General features: G+C 32.6%; 1 protein-coding gene across 9 annotated transcripts in view; it reads right to left on the bottom strand.

Moving 5' to 3' along the window:
• The window catches only part of NBEA (neurobeachin), a 678,194-nt gene that overhangs the window by 424,000 nt on the left and 231,595 nt on the right, over positions 1-22,599 (bottom strand). For 7 of the 9 annotated variants that reach the window (XM_032314438.1, XM_032314434.1, XM_032314433.1 and 4 more), the window contains 5 exons: positions 21,954-22,134; positions 19,831-19,961; positions 16,606-16,713; positions 10,341-10,509; positions 8,768-8,863 (listed from right to left, as the gene is read on the bottom strand). In XM_032314438.1, coding sequence (XP_032170329.1) covers positions 8,768-8,863; positions 10,341-10,509; positions 16,606-16,713; positions 19,831-19,961; positions 21,954-22,134 — 685 coding nt within the window. The remainder of the gene's footprint in view (positions 1-8,767; positions 8,864-10,340; positions 10,510-16,605; positions 16,714-19,830; positions 19,962-21,953; positions 22,135-22,599) is intronic. The other 2 variants (XM_032314437.1, XM_032314436.1) reach the window with 1 other exon arrangement.

Here is a 22,599-nt window from a genome sequence, read left to right on the forward strand (position 1 = left end):
AAATTCTTTCTTCCCATTTCTGCCTCTTGTCTTCTCTTAGCCTCCCATTATTTGCATGTTGGTTCACTTGATGGTGTCTTACATGTCCCTGAGGCTCTCCCCTTTTCTCATTCCACTTTTCTTCATTCTTCTCTTCATTCTGTTCCTCAGAGTAAGATAACAGCAATTGACCTGTCTTCAAGTTGATTCCTTCTTGTGCCAACTCAAATATTCTGTTGAACCCCTCTAATGAATTCTTATTTATTGTAATTTTCAACTCCAGATTGCTATTGAATTCTTTTCTATATTTCTTTACTGATACTCTTTGGTGAGACATTACCCTCATATTTTTAATTCTTTAGAAAAGTGTTCCTTTAATTACTTGAGCATTTCTACAACAGCTGGTTTAAAATATTTATCTAGTCAGTCCAACATCAGGGCTTCCTCAGGGGCAGTTTCTAAGGACTGTTTTTTTCCCCCTGTGAATTGGCCATCCTTTCCTCTTTCTTTACAAGCGTCAGAAAATTTTTGTTGAAAAATTTTAAATATAATGTGGATATCTTGGAAATCAGACCCTTCCACAGGGCTCATTGTTGTTCTGCTTATTTATTGACTTTTCCAAACAAATTCTATAAAATTCTACCATAAAATTTTATAGAATTTTGTTTGATATTTCTTGATATTCCCATAACACCTGCAGCCACAGAAGTTTCTGTTTAGTTAGCTTAGTCATCAGCTAATGACTAGATAGAGACTGCTTTACTTATCTTGCACAAACAAAATCTTCCACTCTTTGCCAGAGGCTTTGGATGTGCAGTAGGGCATGCTTTCAATACTCTCCCTCAGCCTTCATTTCTTGCTTGAACAGAGCCTTCAAGGTTATCCAGAGATGAGTGACTGGGGCTTTCTCAGGTCTTTCCTGGACCTGAATACAGCCCAGAGTATGGACATCTCATTCTCAGGTTTTCCTTTAGGCTTTTGGTAAGGTTCCTACTTAGCCCAACTGGTACTGCCACCTTGGGCAGTTCCAATATTTTTTTTAAAGATGCTGCTGATTATTTCAAAAAATATCCAGGACTTCTCTTATTAGGCAAGCTCTGATCAGGTTAAATAATGACAAGCTCTGTGAACGAAGCTTTACCAGGGAGCTTCCAGACAGGTCTGATACAGTGCTCAGTGGACTTTCTAACCTCCTTCCAGTGCTGCTATGCTGCTGGTTTTCACAGCTACCACAGTTTTCTGGATATGGATTTTCAAGGACACCACAGAGCTGAGGAGAACTGGATACTAACACAGCAAGCTAAATCACAAAAAGCCTGCTATTCTCATAAAGATTTCTATAGTTTTTCTTATATTAGCGCTCTCTGGATTGTTGCAAGCCTTTGGTTACTTTCCAGTGAATGGGAAAAGTGATTTTGACAATTTTTGCTAGTGTTCTCATTGTTTTTTGGAGGAGCAGTTCTTTGGCGATCCTTACTGCATTCTTTCAGAAGTCCTACCTCTGAGGGATGTTTACAATTCCAACTTGTACATTTTGAGTAGAGTATCAATTATCAAATATTCATACATACAAATTTTGCCTTTCCTTTGACCTAGCTTGCTGTAGTATTCTTTATCACTTCTCTTAAAAAACAAAAACAAAACAAATCAAAACACTACTTTCCTATTAAAATACATCATGTATTTCTGTAGTATTATGGAGGCAATCATTAACACTAATAATAAAATGCCAACATATATGCCTAAAAGTTGCCTTTAGTTGCAGAATCTATATGCTGCTTACAAGAGACTAGCTTTAGATGTAAAAACATGCAGAGAACAGAAGTGTCATTCTATTCGACCTTTCTTAACAGTATTGTTTGCTTTGATAAATGGCCATTTGGTAGAACTTCAGACAGATAGCCAGGCACTATCTTTGAAAACTTGGTATACCCTATGCCCCACATCCAATCTATTACCAGATACTTTCACTTTTACTTCCAAGGTATGTCTAATTTATCTTCCTCTTCAACCTCCACTGCCACCACATCTTTGTGCTAAGCAATAGCATCACTTACCTAAAGAGCAACAGCCTCCAATTGGTTTATACAGATTCCCTCATTGCCCTCTTTAATCTATTCCCTCATTATACCCAAAATGCTCTTGTAAAATTGTAAGCAGATTATGATACTTACAGTAGACAAAATAGTGAACACTCCCCTTAAAGATGTCCATGCCCTAACTCACATAACCTATGACTGTCACCTTATACAGCAAGAAGGACATTAAATGGAAGGGCTTTGCAAAGGGAAGACCATCCTGGATAATCCAGGTGGGCTCAATCTAATCTGATGAGTCCACAGAGGAAGAAAACCCTTCCTTGCTGTGCTCAGAGGAAGAAAACTCTTCCTCGCTGTGCTCAGAGGAGGATGTCACTACAGAAAAACAGTCTAAAAGATACATTGTTCCAGATTTTAAGGATGGAGGGAGAAGCAAGAAAGCCAGGGGTCAAGGATTATGGGTGGTCTCTAGAAGCTAAAAGGCGAAGAAAATGGATTCTTCTCAACAGCCTCCAGAGAGGCATGAAGTATTGGGGGAGCCTTGATTTTAGCCTGGCCAAATCCGTATTAGACTTAAAACGAAGATTTTATTTATTTGTCAGAGAAACAGAGCACAAGCAGGGAGAGCAGCAGGAAAAGGGAGAAGCAGGCTCCCCACTGAGCAAGAAACCTGATAGGAGACTCGATTCCAGGACCCTGGGATCATGATCTGAGCCTTAAGGCAGATACTTGACTGACCGAGCCACCCAGATGTCCCTGAACTCATCTTTTTGTTGCTGGTTTAAATGTCTCTTCTGTGAAAAGTCATCCCCAACCCACAAATCAAATTAGGTTTCTTATTTTGTAGTTTCTTATAACAGTCGGTAATTTTATTCATAGAATGCAGCAACTTGCAATTATATGTTTAAGTGTGTGGTTTCTATAAATGTATCTACCTTGCAAGAATATTAGTTTCATAAAGACATGGACTCTTTGTTCACTATTATATATTCCCAGCAACTAGGATGTAATAGGAAACCATTCATTTATTCAACAAATATATAATAAAGGAATCATAAAGAAAGAAAGAGTAAATTAGGGATGGAAGAAAAGGAAGAAAGAGGAGGGAGAGGCTTTTGTTGGTACATATATTAATACCAAAAACAGACACTTATTTCAAAAAGTTGATGTAAAACTAAGAAATATTTGCTAGGAATACCTGTGCATGATTTTTACCTATAAATAAATACAATATATATTATGCAACATCAGTACCAATAAAAGCTCTATAAGTATTATGATGATAGTGTTTTAGAGTACTTATAAATTATAATGCATCCACATAATGGATTACAATAGATACATTAAAAATGATTTCAAAAGCAAGAGAAAATAAATTTCTAATATTGAAAAAGTCTGCAATTGATATGAATGTAATAATTTACTTAATAAATATTAACTTTATTTCTAAACATACAATAAAAACTTAATGGTAAATATATTTCTATACAAATTATTGGCATAACCTTAATTGTTTCCTTAAGATACAATTCTAAATGTAAAATTACTAGTGTAAGGGTTATAAATATTTTTATGCTATGTAAAGAGCATATCTTTGCATTCTAACCCTTCAGAATTTTGCCCAAATTACAAATTATTATATATATATATATATATACACATATATATATATATATATATTTGAAGTTTTATTACACACACACCCACACACACACACACACGGAGGGGAGGAAGATGGGCAGACAGAATCTCCAGCAGGGTAGTCTAATGTGGAGCTCTACTTCACGACCTTGATATGATGACCTGAGCCAGAAATCAAGAGTTGGATGTTTAACTGACTGAGCCACACAGGATCAAAGTATATTCTTCCTTCAATATAAATTTGGTTATTAGATTTAAATATATTTTCCTTATCTGTACTATACAATGATTTTCTTGTGTTAACTGTTTTGATGCTTTCTACATGTTCCCCTTAGTGTGATACATTCTTTTAATTGATCTTTAAGAGCTTTCTCTTCATTAAGGCTATTAACTTTCATCACATACATATAAAAGTTCTCTTGTTAGCATTTGTTTTAAATTTGGTTGATATTTTCAGACATGGAAATATATAAAACTTTGATTTAGTCATATCTTCTACTTTAAACTTTAGTTTTTGATGTTACAATTTAAAATACCTTTTTATACAAATATTAACTTTAATTGTCATGAATTACAGTCAGTTTCATTTTTACCTTTAAATTTAATGCATGTGAAGTAGATCTGGCATAATAGATAAGGATATAAATTAACTTTTTCAAATGGTTGCCCACTTGGTAAACTAGATACCATTTGCCAAATGATACTTCCATTTGACTAGAAAAGTTGCATTTATAATATACTATATAACATTTACAGTACTATATACTAATATATAGGATACTATATGTAATATACTATAAGAAACATTCATACAAATTCCAGCTTATTTAGAGACCAATCATGCCATACGCCTCTTTTTTTTTTTAATTTTTATTTTTTATAAACATATATTTTTATCCCCAGGGGTACAGATTCTTTTAACAGTACTATATTATTTTAACTATTTTATTTACAGTGTTAATTCTTTTCCCTAATAACAAATTGTTAGATGAAAACCAACATACTTATTTTTAAGTTCACCTAAATATTAACTTTATTCTTATTAAACCTAAATTGAAATGATTAACAGAAAGCTTCTACAGCTTCTAGATTAAGTTATCAATAAAAGTTTCTTGTTCCTATTTTTAAAAAGTTTGATAATAAAATACATTTTATGGCTATCATAAAATACATTTTATTTTTAAAAAACTGGTTAGCTTTCTCACTGGCTTACTCATTTACTAACAAATATTTGATATATTAAGTTCTGAGCACCATGCTAGGTCTCAGGGACTATGCTCTTGAAGTACACATTCAATAAGCAACTAAACAAATACATAAATTGTGTCAGTGCAAAAAAGGAAATGAAGATGTAGTGGTAGAGAACAGGCTGGTCATGTGGAGGAAGCTACTCAGCTACAGAAATCAGGGAAGACCTCTGTGAGGTGGGCGCCTTCAGGGAGACACCTGAAGGATGAAAATGCACCAGTCGTGCAAAAAATAGGGAAGAAAGCAAACTAAAAACCAGAAACAAAATACAAAGATCAAGAGGCAGGACAGTGCTTGTAATTAATTATTAAGGAATGGAGAAGTCTATGTGATATTTTTACTCTAAATGCTACCAAAAAATTTAAAAAAAAAAGTACCAATATCACTTACATTTTTAAACAAATTTTAGCAAAATTGCAATAAATCAAATAAAGATCAGTAAAAAAAGACGTAACTACTTTGGAAGAAATTGTATAATCCAGGTAAATTAGAACTAAAGTAGTATGCCACTGTAAGACATTTTAATTTTGTTCTCTAAATTATAAGAAGCCTTTAGAAATTTTTAGAAAGAAACACTGCTTTATTATATTTGTTATATTGTATATTATAAAGTATTTATTATAAGAATGTATAATATTAAATATAAAGTATGTTTCATTATTTTATTATATACATTAGTGTTACTTTTTACTGTCATCAGTTACAGACTAAATGACTAAAGAAAAGAAAGCCAAAGAAGAAACTATGGTAATGCTTCAAAAAGAGAAGAGACTTTGAACTGAGGAACTATCAAAGATTTAAAAAAAAAAAAGAGAGAAAGAGAGAGAGGCCCGAGAGCTAGTTAAGAACTTTCTAAAAAGCTCAATAATGAGCTGAAAGGAGAAAGTAAAAAGTGAAGGAGTTGAAGAGTAGTCCAAATCAGTGCTTCTCAAACTATCTGCGAAAATTCACCTTTTTAAAAATCCATCACTGACTGACATTCTGAAAATGAATTTAAAATAATTTTAAAAATTAAGTACACAAAACAAAAGCCCAAATGTTTTTATTTGCCTCTCTAGAAAGAAATAAATTTCAATTTGATCAGAACAAAGATAACATTGGGAAAAGAAAATAATTATAAAACTGTTCATCATGCTGTTCACTGAAAGTGTGTGTACAGGTGACCAATATATACAAATGTTATTATACTTGTGACTTTTTCCCATCACAAATCATAAACAAACAAAGTTTTAAGCAGAAGAGTGATTCTCTAAAATAGACTCCTATATAAATGTTTTATACAAACACTAGGAATATAAATATTTAAGGCTGATAATGTGACAGTGAGAGCTTTTTGCTTGTTAACTTATCTAATCCAAGTTGAACTGGCAATAATGTCACTCATGGGAATAACATATAGCTAAGCTGTTTTTGTTTTATTTTAATATCGTGCAGAGTAGAGGAAATAGTGTCACAGAGGTATGTTCATGGAATGAAAACTCAGAAAACTCAGAATATTCATTTTAAGCTTTTATCCAAAATGAAAATAGAAATGCTGTGTCTTCAAAATTTTCCTCAATGCTCATCAATGCCCAATTCCAGTAACTTATCTTGTACTGTTATAATCAAATACAAATTATATTTCAATGAAAGCAATGAATTCCAGTTTCGTGAATCTCTTACGTATGAATTTTCTTCTGGTGGAAAATTAAACACAAAACATTCTATCAAATACATAAAATATCAGAAGATAAATTTTCAAGGATGATCAAAATCAAAATCATCCTTACAGATCAAGATAATTTCTTGATAATTATATTAAATAATAATTTTTAAGTAATAAAAAGTTATAGAAATTGTACACTTCTAAGATTCTAACTTTTTGTCCTTTGAGCTTTTCTGCTACTAAAAAAACATGTTGCAATCATTCCCCATTTATAACTACTGAATTCATTAAAAATATTTTACAGGTCTGACCAAGAAGCCAGTTCTACTAGTCTTTAAAGAACGAAATCAAACTGGATTCTTACTCAGTAAGAGTAAACACCAAGAGTTGACTCTTGTTCCAATATCATCAACAAGATTTTTTGCCTTTCAATACCCATCACATAGAACACCGTACCAGTTATTTATAATCAGCTTCCACATTACTACACAGGAAAGAAAATAGCAAATTCACCACAACAGTCTTAAAGTAATTCAAAATTTTATTATGCCAGTAAGAACACTGTGCAGTTGAGCTAATGTTGTTTTCAACAAGATTTCCTTGATAAAGAAAGAAGTACATTGATATTCTGATACAGGCTCCTTAATCTGGGTAACTATTCTAGAATATTTTCCAGGCACTACAGCTAAGTCTTTGGAACACCTCTACACACACACATACAAAACCCTCCAGATTTTTAATCTAATCTAATTTAATCTTCTTCTTAGTTCATAGTTAGATGTTTGTAAGCAATAAAGCTGAAAAGAATTTTTCCTTTATTTCATCATGATGTTCAAATGTTGCACATTTATTGAAAAAAATCTGTGCCTTCACCAAGATGTAACAAAAAATAGTTCACTGCTGTGTTCTATAAATTGGTCTTCCATATCATTAGCCAATATATAGAAAACACTGAACTAGGGTATCATCCGGAGTGCAGGGTCCTCTTTAAACTCATTCAAGTTACTGGAGGAATTCCGTTCTTTGTTGCTGTGGGCTAAGTCCCCCCACTTACTTGCTGACTGCCAGCCACGCAGCGCTCTCAAGCTCCTACGAGGTGATTTTAGGTCTCTGAACTGCAGTCACCTTCATCTCAGCAACAAAGGACTTACTTCAAGTCAAATCACTTTCACACTCTCAGTCTCTCTGACTTCCTTTTCCGTAACCAGTAAGAGAAAACGCTCTGCCTTTATGGTCTCATGTTATTAGGTCATGGATATGGACAATCAGTTTCTCTTAAAACTTAAAACTTTCTAAACTTAAAACTTAAAACTTTCTAAAGCAACTGTGCCATGTAATACAACATAGTCACAGGAGTAAGATATTCCCAGGAATCATGCAGGGTGTGTACACGGGAAAATCTTGGGTGGTATGGCACAGGGAGAGCAGAAGTTTTGCAGAGAATAATCCTACGTCACCCTTACCCAGAGACATCATATCAGCTATTTTATTTTTTATCTCTATAAACTCCAACTGATTCTTTTAAAAAAAAATTCCTTTTTTTTCCCTCATTACATTCACTATTTCTTTTCAACTTAAAAACATTTTAAACATACTTATAATAGCTGTTTTAATGTTCTTATCTGGCAAGTCTGCCATCTCTGTAATTTCTGAATCTGTTTCTATTGAATTATTTTTTCCCCTTGCTTATATATCACATTTTCCTGATTCTTCTCATGTTTAATATTTTTTTATTGAATGCTTAACATTGAATTTTATGTTGTTTGTTGAAAAACTTTATGTAGTCCTTTAAAGAGAGGTAGAACTTTGCTCTGACAAAGTAAAGTAACTTAGAGATCAATTTAATATTTTCAAGGCTTGTTTTTAAGTTTTTTTTTCTTGTGAGTCTACAGCAGCCTTCCTTTCAGGGCTATTTTAGTCCCACTACTAAGGTGTGACTCTTCTGCAATCTCTAGTGAATGCCACCACTGTGAATATTCTTAAAAATATAATTAAATATCCTTAATTTGCAGATGATACTTAAAGAAATGTAAAGAAATACAAATATAAAAACTGTATTTAGCTTTCAAGAGCCAAATGTAAATACAACATATCATATCTCCATGAAACCTGAAGTGAATACTTGTTTATAAACAATTACATTATGGATATTTATTGTAGAACAATTAATGAAATACAAATACCCAAACAGGTCAGGAGATGAGGTCAATATTACCTTTGTAAAATGAGTGGGCAAAGCTCTGCTCAGGAATTAACTTGGCAAGGAATCCATGGTTCAAACTTGGATGAGGGATAGATGGTATGACCACAACTGTAGAGAAAATCATGGAATCAAATTTGAGCCAGCATGTAACAACCTGCAACATGGTCCACTGGAGATCCATGACAACTCTGTATTATTGCAACATGCAAACAGTACTAGCAATAAAGACTGCATCTCTGGGGAAAGGAAAGAGGCTATGTATTAAGAGAAAGGAGAAATCAGACACTTGTTAAGTAGAGTAATTTTAGCAACATACAGGAAGACATACACATACAAAATCAGAACTGGAAGGCTGACTACATTATTGCTTGTTTTATACATATAAAGCTGATACGAATGCATTAAAAATGAAGCAAAAGTTGATTAACATAATAGAGCCTTAGTGTTTTAAGTGGTGTTTTAAGACATAAACTGGAATGGTAGGATAATGTTTAATTTGAAGAATAAAGTTAAAAGTATACTACGATGAAGTAACATCATGTTTATGTGTTCAAAGTAAATACTGCATGCAACAATAAAGTATTATAGTTAAAACATAATCCATATTTCCACAAAAGCAAGGTAAAGGAGATATGATATGCTCAGGGAAAACAAGATGCAGAGATTTGACCACTAATTTCTACTCACTTTTTAAAATATCCATTTTACTTATATATCATATGCATTTATTTAGGAAAGACAATTTCAGCTACAAATTTGTCCAGTGGCATATGAAATAACCACTAGGTTACCAAGGATACATTGCAAACAACCAAGAAACAATCTTGATATAAACACATGGCAGGAAATGCAACTGATAGAAGGCACCCTGTGATATTAAAATACTAGCTACCAGAAAATGTATTTATTATTTTCAAGCAGAGTAGGCAAAGCTGATAATGCAAGAACTCCCACAACATGAACACCTTCTCTAAATAAGAGAGATAATATGATCCAAGATGGTTCATTGTTGTCTTTAAGTCTTTAATTTTATTTAAAGGAACTTTGGTATAAAGTTTAGAATGTATGTTGGCTTATTATGAATCTCTGACAGAATATTTAGATATTTAAATAACTATAAACAGCAAAAGAAATACAGAGAAAGAGAGAGAGAGAGAGAGAGAGAGAGAGAATAAGCCAGCAAGAAAGTAGCTATCTTTAAACTTGGCGGTAACAATTTATATTTTGGCTTATTCTTGGTCTTGAACTACTGTATAAGAATCTCCTACTTTCATGTTCATAATAATTAAAAAGTAGTATATTTAAAATGTATCAGTTATTTGCATCTTAATAGTAAATGATTTGTATTAACATATGGAAAACACTAAAACCCAAACAGCACTGATAAAATGAGAATATAGCAAATATCGTAGAAATTCACACATTTTTGTGGAATTAAATAGTATTAAATTGGCATTTACATACCACCTACTTATAAATACTTAAGGTGATCATCAGTAGGACTAGTTTAAAACTGGGTGTAAAAATAAAACAAAAAGGAGATGAATGATGATAAAAATTCAAATAACTAAGAAAAAAATAGTACCTGTACTTGTTGGCGAATTTATTTCTTGTCTGATGTTTCTACCTTGTTGGCTTCCAGTTCTTGCAGTCTCTCGCTGGGGTTCTAATATGTCACGGTACTTGGAAACCATCAGAACCGAAATGAAGTAAACAACAGCTAGCGCTAAGAACTGTGCCTGCTTGCTATCATCCTGTGTAAAATAAAAAGGCAGTTCTGACATTCAAATTTTTAAAGTTATCAGTGTACAAGAAACTACTATTTCATTTTCTTTATGGAGGCAAAACATGACATTTAACTTTTACTAAAACTTTTAAGTATACATTGTTATTTAATTAGTATCTTATAGGTATAAATATAAAATTCCAGAAATATATCATGAGTCACAGATTGAAATTTAATTTCAAAAAATGAGAATGTTAAAATTTTGCTGAATATGCCACAAAAATTTATTCTTTGTTCTTGTCACCATCACTGTCTGTTGCGTCCATAACAATAGAGTAGGTATTTTTATAAAATATACAGAAAGCAGAAGGCTGAAAGAATAATATCTGGATAAAAATCAATAGTTCTAAATGTTATAATTTTAAAAATGAATAGAATAAAATTATAATTGAGATACATGTACAATTCTAACATATTACTACCTTAAAATACTGTACAAGTACAAAATAGGGGAAACAAACAATGGGGGAACAGAAAACATAAACTTTATACAAGCTCAATAGGAGCTGGAAGTGTGATATGGCAGCTTAAGAAATGCTAATCCAACTTCTGACTACTTAAATAGATAAAAATAAGTGACAGGCCCACACTGGGAAAATGACCTCTAAAACACTGCCAATAGTTGAGACTTGAACTTCAAAAGCTCATGACAAAATGGGAGTTTTTCCAGTGCAACAAATTGGTAAAATGTATGAAAACAATTGGTGAAGTTAGGATACAGAAAGAATAGTTTCAAAAAAGCAGAATGCAGGGGCACCTGGATGGCTCAGCTGGTTGAACGTCTGACTCTTAATTTCAGCTCAGTCATGGTCTCAGGGTCTTGGACTCCACCCTCACAGGGGAGTCTACCTGAGATTCTCTTTGGCCCTCTTCCTTTGCCCCCACCCACACCCCTTCTCTTTCTTTCTCTAATAAATCTTAAAAAAAAAAAGAAAGAAAGAAAGAAAAAAAAGAAAAGAAAAGCAGACTGCAGTCTAGCAGAAAAAATAACTCTCTAAGTAAGCTTTGTAAACTATAAAGAGTTGTATGCAACCTTGAAAGCCTAGATAACTATATCGTAAGGGAAAAATTGATAAAGAAGCAAACTTATAACCTCTAATACTACTTTGAAACTAGCCTGGATCGAAGGCATCAAATGTAAATGGTTATAATACCCTTTTTCTAAGCTAGGTAAAGGTAGATCCTTCAAACCAGAACTACAAGTCATTACTGTGTCCCCCAGATAACAGATAAAAAATAGTATGATATGAATATGGAACGCGAATATGCATTAAAGTGTAGCAACTCCATTAAAGGCACTTTATATTTTTACTTCATTTAGTAAAATGCAAACAAGATTCAGAATGTATGTGCCTTTTGTCTTTTGTCAGAAAAGAAAGCAAACAAGAAATATATAGTAATAATTTAATACTGTGAAATGGTATTAGTACAGAAAAATACCAAAACAGATTAAATTTGTTCTAAAATATTATAAATTTAGTATTTCATATTCTGAGGGTGACAGCTTTCCTATAGTTTCTTATAAAGTGTTTGAAATGCATACTCTGTTCACTATAATGCTGATGGGATAAATATACAGAGAAGGGACAAAATAAAATACTTTAATTATTTATTATAAAGGAAAATGAAGCGCAATCCTATCAACAAAGATACTGACCAGGAATAAATTCAAACACAGCTCAAACTGTGATAGACTGTGATATTCTACAACATTTACATTTCTACCACTGGAAACTCAATGCGAGGCAATTAAAAAGCATGTGTGGAATGAATGCATGTTAACTACAAAGCTGCCGAGTTGCAAACAACAGATATTGTGAAGTGTCCTAGCCAAGCTAAAATCTCCCATATGTATGACATGAAAACAGCTGCCTTTTCTTTTCAAATCCAGATCTGCAAACCAATTGTGCTGCTTATTCCCAGCTCTTTCTTTAAAAATGAAGTACAACATCTGGAGAACTAAATTTTTATACAAATTAATTGCTTGCCTACATATTTTATTATTATGAAGACATAAACTCTTATGTTTCTCCCATCTGCTAAAGAAACGGGTCCCTCCACTATTCAATCTTGAATCAATAATATAATTAACTCTTAAATCCTTTAAAAATTTTAAAGCTTTGGGCGCCTGGGTGGCTCAGTGGATTAAAGCCTCTGCCTTCGGCTCATCTCATGATCCCAGGGTCCTGGGATCGAGCCCCCCATCGGGCTCTCTGCTCAGCTGGGAGCCTGCTTCCCCCTCACTCTCTGCCTGCCTCTCTGCCTACTTGTGATCTCTGTCTGTCAAATAAATAAATAAATAAAATTTTTAAGACTTTATTGTCAAATAAATAAATAAAATCTTTTTTTAAAGATTTTATTGTCAAATGAATAAGTAAAACTTTTTTTTTAAAGATTTTATTTATTTATTTGACAGACAGAGATCACAAGCAGGCAGAGAGGCAGGCAGAGAGAGAGAGGGAGAAGCAGGCTTCCCGCTGAGCAGAGAGCCCGATGTGGGGCTCAATCCCAGGACCCTGGGATCATGACCTGAGCCAAAGGCAGAGGCTTTAACCCACTGACCCACCCAGGAGCTCCAATAAATAAAATCTTTAAAAAAAATTTTTTAAACTTCAACTAGGATGTTAAAAACTTTTTTTTCAAATTTTAAGGGTTAAAATTATTTGTTTATATAATTTTGTATTTAAGGGACCACAAGTATAGAAGAATAATGTATTTGCTTTCAAATTTTAGTTTACTGGGAAAGACTGAAAACAATGTTGATTTTTATTTTATTTTATTTAACAATGATGATAAGTCTAATTTTATTTCTTACACATAGCAAATTTTGCCATGTAAAGCTTTGGCCTAGATTTAAACGCAGTTCATGTGAGTTTAAGTCAGCAAATGTCTTCAAAACAGAAAATAAACAAAAGCAAGATATATAGTCATTTATTACATATTATAGGCATGTATATATAAAATGTACACATATTTTTCCTTAAAAACCTAATTTTTGATCTCATTTGTTTGTAAAATCAAGGCAATTAAAAATGACTGATGATTCACAAAATTTTCAAAAGTCAAGTAGAATTCTTAGCATGATATCTGCAATTGACTCTAAAATATATCAACTGTCAAAAGCCAACAGGTGATGGGAGGAGTGCACTCATTGTGCACTCTACTGGGTGCTGTAGAGAAGTGTTGGATCACTATATTGTACACCTGAAACTAATATTAAACTAAGAATCTAAACAAAAACTTAAAAAATAAATAAATAATAAATAAACAAAAGTGAAAAAGGTATTTCAGAATCTATGAAATATGGTGGTGAAAAAGAGAATACTTTGGAAAGGTCTACCTTAAAGTTCTCACCACCTCATACTACCTGGGTGATCTTAACATTTCTGAGTCTTAAGTTTCTCTTAACTCTTAAATGGAAGCTTATGATAATACATGTTAATTGTCTAAAACACATTATAAACTCAAGGAACACAAGTTATATTACCTTAATGGTATTTGGAAGGTACCTCTGGGAACACTTAATTTCCATCCTTCAGGAAGAAAGCTAGGCACCATTGCTGAGTTATCCAACATATTTAACATCCAAAAGTCTTAGAAAATATTATCATAATCTACCATAATAACCAATGCAGAATTCACTAACAATTTAAACATAATGTTACACTTAACATAAACCCCTTCTATGTTAGATCTGAGTGTGCCTCTTGGAGATGAGGATATGCTCCATGTTTTAATCATTCTTCATTTGAAAAACATTCTTTCTACGGCATATTGTTTCAGGATGAATAATTATAATTTCTAAACGATAGACCTGTTAGTGATTTTTTTTCCCAAGTCTGGATTAGAGTCCAGATTGTTCTAAGACTCTCACATCATGATTTTTATACTGTCATGCATTTTATTTCCATTTTTTAAAAACTACTATATTATTTATTAATTACAAAAGAAATATGGGTTTACAACAGAAGTTTTGAAAACACAAAAAAGTAAAAAGACTAAGGTACAAAATAAAAATTTTTTACCTGGAGATAATCATTAGTAGCACTTGGTATATTTTTTCTAGTCTTTTTTTTTTTTTTTAAGATTTCATTCATTCATGACAGAGAGAGGGAGAGAGGGAACACAAGCACAGAGATGCTGCAGAGGGAGAAGCAGGATCTCTGCAGAACAGGGAACCTGATATGGGACTCAATCCCAGGACGCTGGGATCATGACCTGAGCTGAAGGCAGATGCTTAACAACTGAGCCACTCAGGCGCCCCTCTAGTCTTCTATTTTTAAAGGCACACATGTACATGTACATACACTCAACATAAAAATGTAGTATTTGTGTAATATAAGTAACTTTTGTGTACTGATGCTTTCCCTTAAAATATATCATGACCATTTCTCTATGCCACAAAATTTCCCTCGCAAATACTGTTTTATGGCTGCATAGTGTCCCACACAATGAATATACTATGATCTACTAAGCTGAAACTCTGTGAGGTATTTGCAACATTGCCAACCTTCCTGTAGGCATCTTTGATGAGCACAAGAAGTCAAATTACTTCTGGGTAGAACCAAAAGGTCATAGGACATCTCACAGGGTGTCAATATTTGTAAGAGTTTTAACACATAATGCTAACTAACTATTTAGAAAGTTTATCCAATTTAAACATCTACCAGTGCTATATAACAGAACATGTTTCAATGCACCCTTGCAATGCTGGGTATTATTATTTAAAATTTTTTATTTATCTAATACTAAAAATATCTCACTTATTTTAATTTGCATTCGTTTGACTATTAGTAATCCTGACTTCATCATTTATTTGTTACCTTATCTTTTATAGTTTATGCCCACTATCTAATTTTCTGTTGGTATGTTTATAATTTTTCTAGTAATTTATAAGAACAGATACATATTAAAGAGAGTGAAAATTTTTTGTTGCATCTACTTACCATGCAGTATTATGCTGTGTGACTTACATATGCTTTAGCTACTTTCTAAAGTACAAAGTACTCATCCAATTTATTGTTAAATATAAATTTAAAATACAGACTTTCTTACTCTTGATCTCAGGTTCATGAATTCAAGCCCCATATTGGGCATGGAACATACTTAAAATAATTAAATAAACTTTCTTCTGTTTCATAAATCATCAATTAAAATAAGAAAAACAGAATGCAAAGTAGCTGGAAAATAATAACTATGTTAAGGAATAATGTCAATATTGAATCTGCTACGAAATACTATATACATCTCTACATGATTTGTGAAAAGTCCAATCTTATCTTCACTTGAATAAGTGATCATATAGCTGGGTGTTCCAAGAAACCATTTCCATAAGCTATCTTTTCCTTAAGCTTTACAAATCTACTTTTGTAACTCAAATTCTCATAAATACCTATTATTTTTAAAATGTAGATCTTCTTTCAAAAGTAATTGCTGCACCTCAAAAAAGTAATTGCCAGTAAAACCTTAGTGAATTATTCCCTTTCATCGATACTACAAGGCACATTGATAATAACAAAATAGTACCTAGAAATGGAGCAAGGAATACAAAAGAAAAAATGTAGGTGATTCAACACAAAGTGAATCATAATTTTTCAAGGTTATCCCTAATCTTAGTATACACAGAACTAAATCAAAATTTCACATCATCTAAAAAAAATGAGATCTATCAACGAGCTTTCAGGGAAAGCAAAAACTCAATCATTCTACAATCAGAAGTATGTTCTAAACCTATAATTCCTGACATTAGGACATTTAGTTGTAATTTCAGCTTTCTTTTTTTTTTTTAAAGATTTTATTTATTTATTTGAGAGACAGAAATCACAAGTAGGCAGAGAGGCAGGAAGAGAGAGAGGAGGAAGCGGACTCCCTGCTGAGCAGAGAGCCTGTTGCGAGGCTCAATCCTAGGATCCTGCGTTCATGACCTGAACTGAAGGCAGAGGTTTTAACCCACTGAGCCACCCAGGCTCCCCTGTAATTTCAGCTTTCTTATAAAATTTAAATTATTTTACACAAATGACAGTGGAAGATTTTTTCCCTGGGAAATCAAGCAGGTATAACTTACCACATCCCGAAAGACGACGGCACGAAGACGATTAATATCAACATCCTGAAGAAGTCTATCAGGATCTTTAATAGGAGAAAGGTTACCTGGAACACTTTCTAATGGGGTCTTAAAAAAGAAAGAGAATTGTTAAAAAGAAAATAGCATAATGCAGAAAGGAGAGTAATTTCTAGTATCTTCAGGTATTTCATGAGCCACGGTCTTTACCTCCCTATCACCGAGTAACATTTATTGACAATAGCATTCTATTACAAGACACTTTTTCTGTTCTCCTCTCTACTCTTGTCACAGTTTCACTTACTTGTAGGGTTCTTGTTTTTCAACACCACAGCTACCACAACAGACTCAGAAAAGTAGACTGAGGTGGAAAAGAGAAGGATCTTGGACTTCTGAGAGTTTGAGCTTAAACTCTGCTGTGTAGCCTTGGACTTGTCACTAAAATTTTCTGAGCCTCACTTTTCCAATATCTACTTAATAGATCTCTTTGAGTCACTTGATTGATTTATCCATCATGCCTTTACAACATATGAGATTACTATATTATACTACATGAGATTTTATACATATAAATATGTTATATCTATGAAAAGCTAAAAAAGGCAAACAAAAATCAAGCTTTAATATTAAAGCTGAAAAACATAAAAGATCATAACCACCAAAAATCCTTTTTAAAGCTGAAGATACAAAAACTGACAAATTTTAAGTAATGTATCACACAGCAAACTGGTCAAAGAGCCAGGCTCCCTGAAATTCAGTCTAGTACTTCATTACTTATACAATATTTTAAGAATTGTTTGGATTAAATTAGGTCGTATAGAGTACCAAATACAATTCCTGCAAACAGAGTAACTTGTTACCCTAATAAAAATAAATAAGCTTCCTTTTAAATCTTCTACACACTTCAATTATGATATTTCACTCTTAATAAGATGTTTGATTCCTCTGCAGCACAGGATAGTGAAAAGAACATGGCTAAGTTATTTGGTTTCCATTATAATTCCACAACTTACCAGCCATATGACTTTAGGTGAGATATTAACCTCTCTGGACATCAGCTATATGATTTAAATGATAAGTTAATAATATTTATCACAGGATGATTAAAGAAAATAACACATTGTTTACAGCAGAGATGAAAAGAACACATTTTACAGCTTAGATGAAGAAATATATGAATACTTTAACTTATATGTATCATTTTACATTTTATAAAGTGTTTTTACAACCATAATTGAATTTAGGGTAAAGCTTGTATTATTACTCCTTTTTATAAAGTATAGAAAGTGGGGCCCAGTGAAGATGTATGACTCTTACAAGTCTACACGGATTAGTATTACATCAAAATTATCCATGGTTTACTTACTAAAGTCACATAAAAATGCATAAACACAGGGAGATAAAAGGTCCACTGACTCCCTTTCTTGAAATGTGTTTTCTTACAAAGTCCACTTTTCCTCTAATATTTCTGTATCTATCACTTATTAACCATTTCTTGTTGCCAAGGTTCTTTCTAAAGAGACAGTGACTAGCTCAACTAAATTACCACAAAATTCCTTCATGTTGGACTTTCTCTCCATGTTCTGTAATCAGAAAAATAGTTGGTTTGACAGTGTTGAAAAGTTCCCTATTATCTAGTGAATTAGCTACAGATTCCCTTAAGATCAAAGTTCTCAAAAATACTAATTTATTTATTCATTTCATGAGTATATAGACCCAATAGAGGAAAATTAGTATTAATTGAAAGTTCACTGTGTGTCAGGAATTAACTAAGAACTTTAATTACTGTTTTTCATTTAGTTCATATAAACACCTTGTAAATTAATATTTGCATCCATTTTAAAGACTGGAAAACTGAGGCACAGGAGACTAAGGAATTTGTTTTGGGTCACAAAACTAGTTATGGGGTAGAGCCAGCATAAAAATTCAGACTTGTTTGATTCTAGAGTTAGTGCTCTCTTAACAAAGTACTGCCAGTGCTGTACATACATGCTCTGGAATTCCAAAGATGTGGAAGATATGCACATGCCCTCAAGTAACTTACAATCTACTACGCCTACACATAACATGAGGCATTCTTGCTGAAGTGTTCATATTTCATTTTCTAAGCAATGGAGAACCCTTTGGAGACTTGTTAACAATAAAATATGGTCTGATTATTGTAGAAATGTTTTCTGATAGATGTGAAAAAGAGGCTACAATATAGATATATTAAATATGTGGTTGTTCTGTTTGAAAGTTACAGAAGTTTGAAGCCATAGAAATATTTAAATGATTTAAACTTATATTTCATGTCTTCGCTTACTGAGCAGAAAAAAACGTTTCTCAGTATCAAACATCTAATTACAAGTGTAGTGTGTGATATGATACACACAGAGTTTTATGAAAATATCAAATAGAGGAAACCTTAGATTGGGGTGGTTATAAGGCTATCTGAAAACATTTTCCCAAAAAGTAGCACTTAAGCTGAAGCCAAGAGCTGAATGAAATTTAACTGGATGAAAAGTAAGGATGGACCCTTCAAGTAAAGGGAAACTATGAAAAAGTCTGAAGGCAAAAAAAACCAAAACCAAAAACAAAAAAAACTTCTGATGAACTAAATAAAGTCTATCATGTGACTAAAATGGCAAAAAAAAAGGGAAAGGGAATACAAGTTGCAGTTGGAGAAGTAAGCCAGCGTCAGTCATGGAGGACCATAAAAGTCATGTTAAAAAAGTCATGATAAAACTCTGGATCTGATGCAAAGGGTTAATTAAACTTGTGATAAAGAGCTAATTTAAAATGAGAATTACTGGTATGTTCCAAAATAGACTATTCACTCATTTCCTGGGCATTCAATATATGTGTTTAATATTATGGGAGTATCCATCACCAAAAACATATCCACTTAAAAAGCATAATCCACATATTGAGCTCTGTGAAAATACATTTAACTATGAAAAATAGTAATAACTAAGAACTTTCAGAACTATGTACACTGATATCCTTATAAAAAACCCTATTAAGTAGAAGTTACTAGTACCTTCATTTAATAAAGAATGCAAGTCTCAGAGAGGTTAAATAATCTTGGTAACACAATTATGAAGCAGAAAAGCCAGCATCGAAGAAGCCTACAGCTGTCCAATTACTAAATGTTTGCTCTTTTATTACAAATACCATGTTACTTTTCTCTCATACTTAAACAAATTTTAGAGTACATGATATTTAACATAGAAAATGCTTAATTACCTTTGAAGCTGCTGTGGCGGTCACACTTTGGGGAGCTTCCTGAGGTTTACTACTGCCGTGGGAAGATTTGCTTCCCCTGTCTCTCTGTCTCTGCCGACATTCTAAACAGTTTCTCACAGCAACACAACAAACTATTTAAAAACCAAAAACATATTATTAATATAAATGCTTGACTCTGACATGTTGAAAAGAGTTGCTAACGTTTTTTTTCTTTCTTTCCATTTTCTCCATTCATTATTCCTAGATAAAATATTTTTTAAATTATGAAATACAGTAATGAAAATTACATTTAAAACATGTGTAGTGAAAAAACAAAAACAAAAACAACATACCCATACACTACCAATCAATCGCAGGAACAAAATATTACTGAAGCTCCCAATATATGCCTTCCTTATTCTATCTCCCTCCATCATTTAAAATTCTGAATTTCACAGATCAACAAAAATTTTTTGAAACTTCATATTCACATCTGATAAACTGTTTTGATTGGTAAGACTTCTTTAGTAACATGACTACTTGGTGACTCTACGAGCACAGCTCCCTATTTCAGGAAGTGACAGAACACCACAATGCAGTCCATCTCACAAGTTCTAACCCACCTTTCTGCATGATGGGAAAGTCGACAGCCTTGTCAATAAGCATTCCATACATATAAGCTTTTCACTTATTTACTTATTTTAAGAAGTCCTATTCATATAGTAATAAACATTACAAGTTCTGGAATCTGACCACCTGAATTTTACTCTTGGCCCTGACCCTTATGAGCTGTGTGATCTTGGGCCAGCAGCTTAAGCTACGTGTGCCTCAGTTTCCTCATAAATAAAATGAATATAAACATAGTAACCTCCTTACGGGATTGCTGTGGGGATTTATGGAACTGATATTTTTATAAAGTGCTTAAAACAGTAGACAGCACATATTGATACATTATTGCTTCATTATTATTCACTTATAAAACTTTCCTGTAGATGACAAAAAAGCAAATCAGCTAGGAAATATTGGGATAAAAATGAAATTACAGCTTTGAAATATATTCAGAAATAAAAGCTCAGAATAACCAAATAAATGCTAGTTTTAAGATACTGAGGTATTTTAAACATTTCTCTGTTTCAGAGTTCACTGTCAGCTATTGTTAATTATCAAAGGATATGTCCATACTGGCCACAGTAAATTACCCCACACCTACTGGTTGTCAGAGAGATCTCAATGTGATCAGTCTCTCCATTATAGTGAGTATGAAATGATTCCACTTAACCTGCCCGACTTTAAAAAATGCAAAAGAAAACAAGTAGGTTTCATTCCATCATTCTTAAAGCAAGTTATTATTCCTACCTTGGATCAGAACAATTTATCTGAAACTATACATGTGTAGATTCGTATATAATTTTAAAAGTTATGTTTAAAAAGAGTACACATTAGAAATGTCCTTCCTATTTAATGCCTTACTTTCTTGTGTCCTACTCCTGCTCCAAGGCTAGGATAAAAACAATTGCTTTCTGGTCCCTTATAAAGTCTAAGTAGTATACAAAAATTTCTCCTTTAAGAAAGGTAGGCTATAGAAGAATGGATGTAAAGAGATGGATTAAATTTACTAAGAGTTTTCAGTGCTAACTTTTCTTTGTGACATGGGATCGTAAATGAACAGTATAGGTATAGTAATGTTTGCTAGTGTTAACTGCTTACTCTGAAAAACAGTGACACTGGCATAGTCAGTTTTATCCTTTGGCATTCTGTGTATAAAAACTATGCCACTGGTCTTCTGACATATTTGTGGGTCAGGACAACTATCAACTATGGTACACTACATTAGTCCCAAAACAGGAGTCCTAAGTGGATTTACATTAAAATCATGTCAATGAAAAAATGTTATAGCACTTTTGATTTTGAAACAATTCAATATATATTTGACTTCATTTCAAATTATAATCCATTAAAGATGATCCATCTCATGAAATCCCCAATGTGATGATGCCACAATATTTTTAAGTTAGTAATCGTCAAGAATTACAAGGTAATCTCTTAATCATTAACTTGTTTCATCAATAATTTACACACCAAAGAACATCAAAAACTAATTGTAGTAATTATTTAATATGCACCGTTATTCTTAACAAACTTACCTAGCCTCAGGCACTGTCTCATTAAACCTCCAGAAGACATGTTTTTTTCAGCTTCAATCTCACTAAAATTTAGAGAGCTGGCAAATACAAGTACATCAACCATTGCCATCAATCGGCTGAGGAAAGTTACTGCTGTCTCAGCTGACATGCCTTGTGTCACTTCAATATTTTCCAATTCCGTCTTTAAAAAAGTAGAAGATTTAAGTCTTGCTTAAAATTTGGAAATATAATACATACACATACATGCTATAGGTAAACAGTAGTTCAGCATATCTAGTATATTTTCTAAACAAAATAAATTATAAGCTAATTCTACATATCAAAAGAGCTGGTTGTCAAATTTAACCAGTTTACCTATGAATTATCCTTGAAAAAAGGAAAAGTCCATTTTTAAGATGAAGGTTAAATTTAAATGTTATCATTTGTAAAAGCTATATTCCAAACTTAAGGTCATTTCACAAAAACATCTAGGAATAATTATATAGCTTTATTTGTACTACTTTTGTCTTATTTTATTAATAAAGAGATAAAATTGATACTTTGCTAAAATTTTCACTCTCATTTATTAAAAGACATGCTTTAATTTCTCTTTAGTATAAATGCATGATGAGTAATAGTAAAGATATATGGCACTTCCAATCAGCAT

This window comes from Mustela erminea, chromosome 15 (genome assembly GCF_009829155.1).
Source record: "Mustela erminea isolate mMusErm1 chromosome 15, mMusErm1.Pri, whole genome shotgun sequence".
In the NCBI taxonomy this organism is placed as follows: Eukaryota; Metazoa; Chordata; class Mammalia; order Carnivora; family Mustelidae; genus Mustela; species Mustela erminea.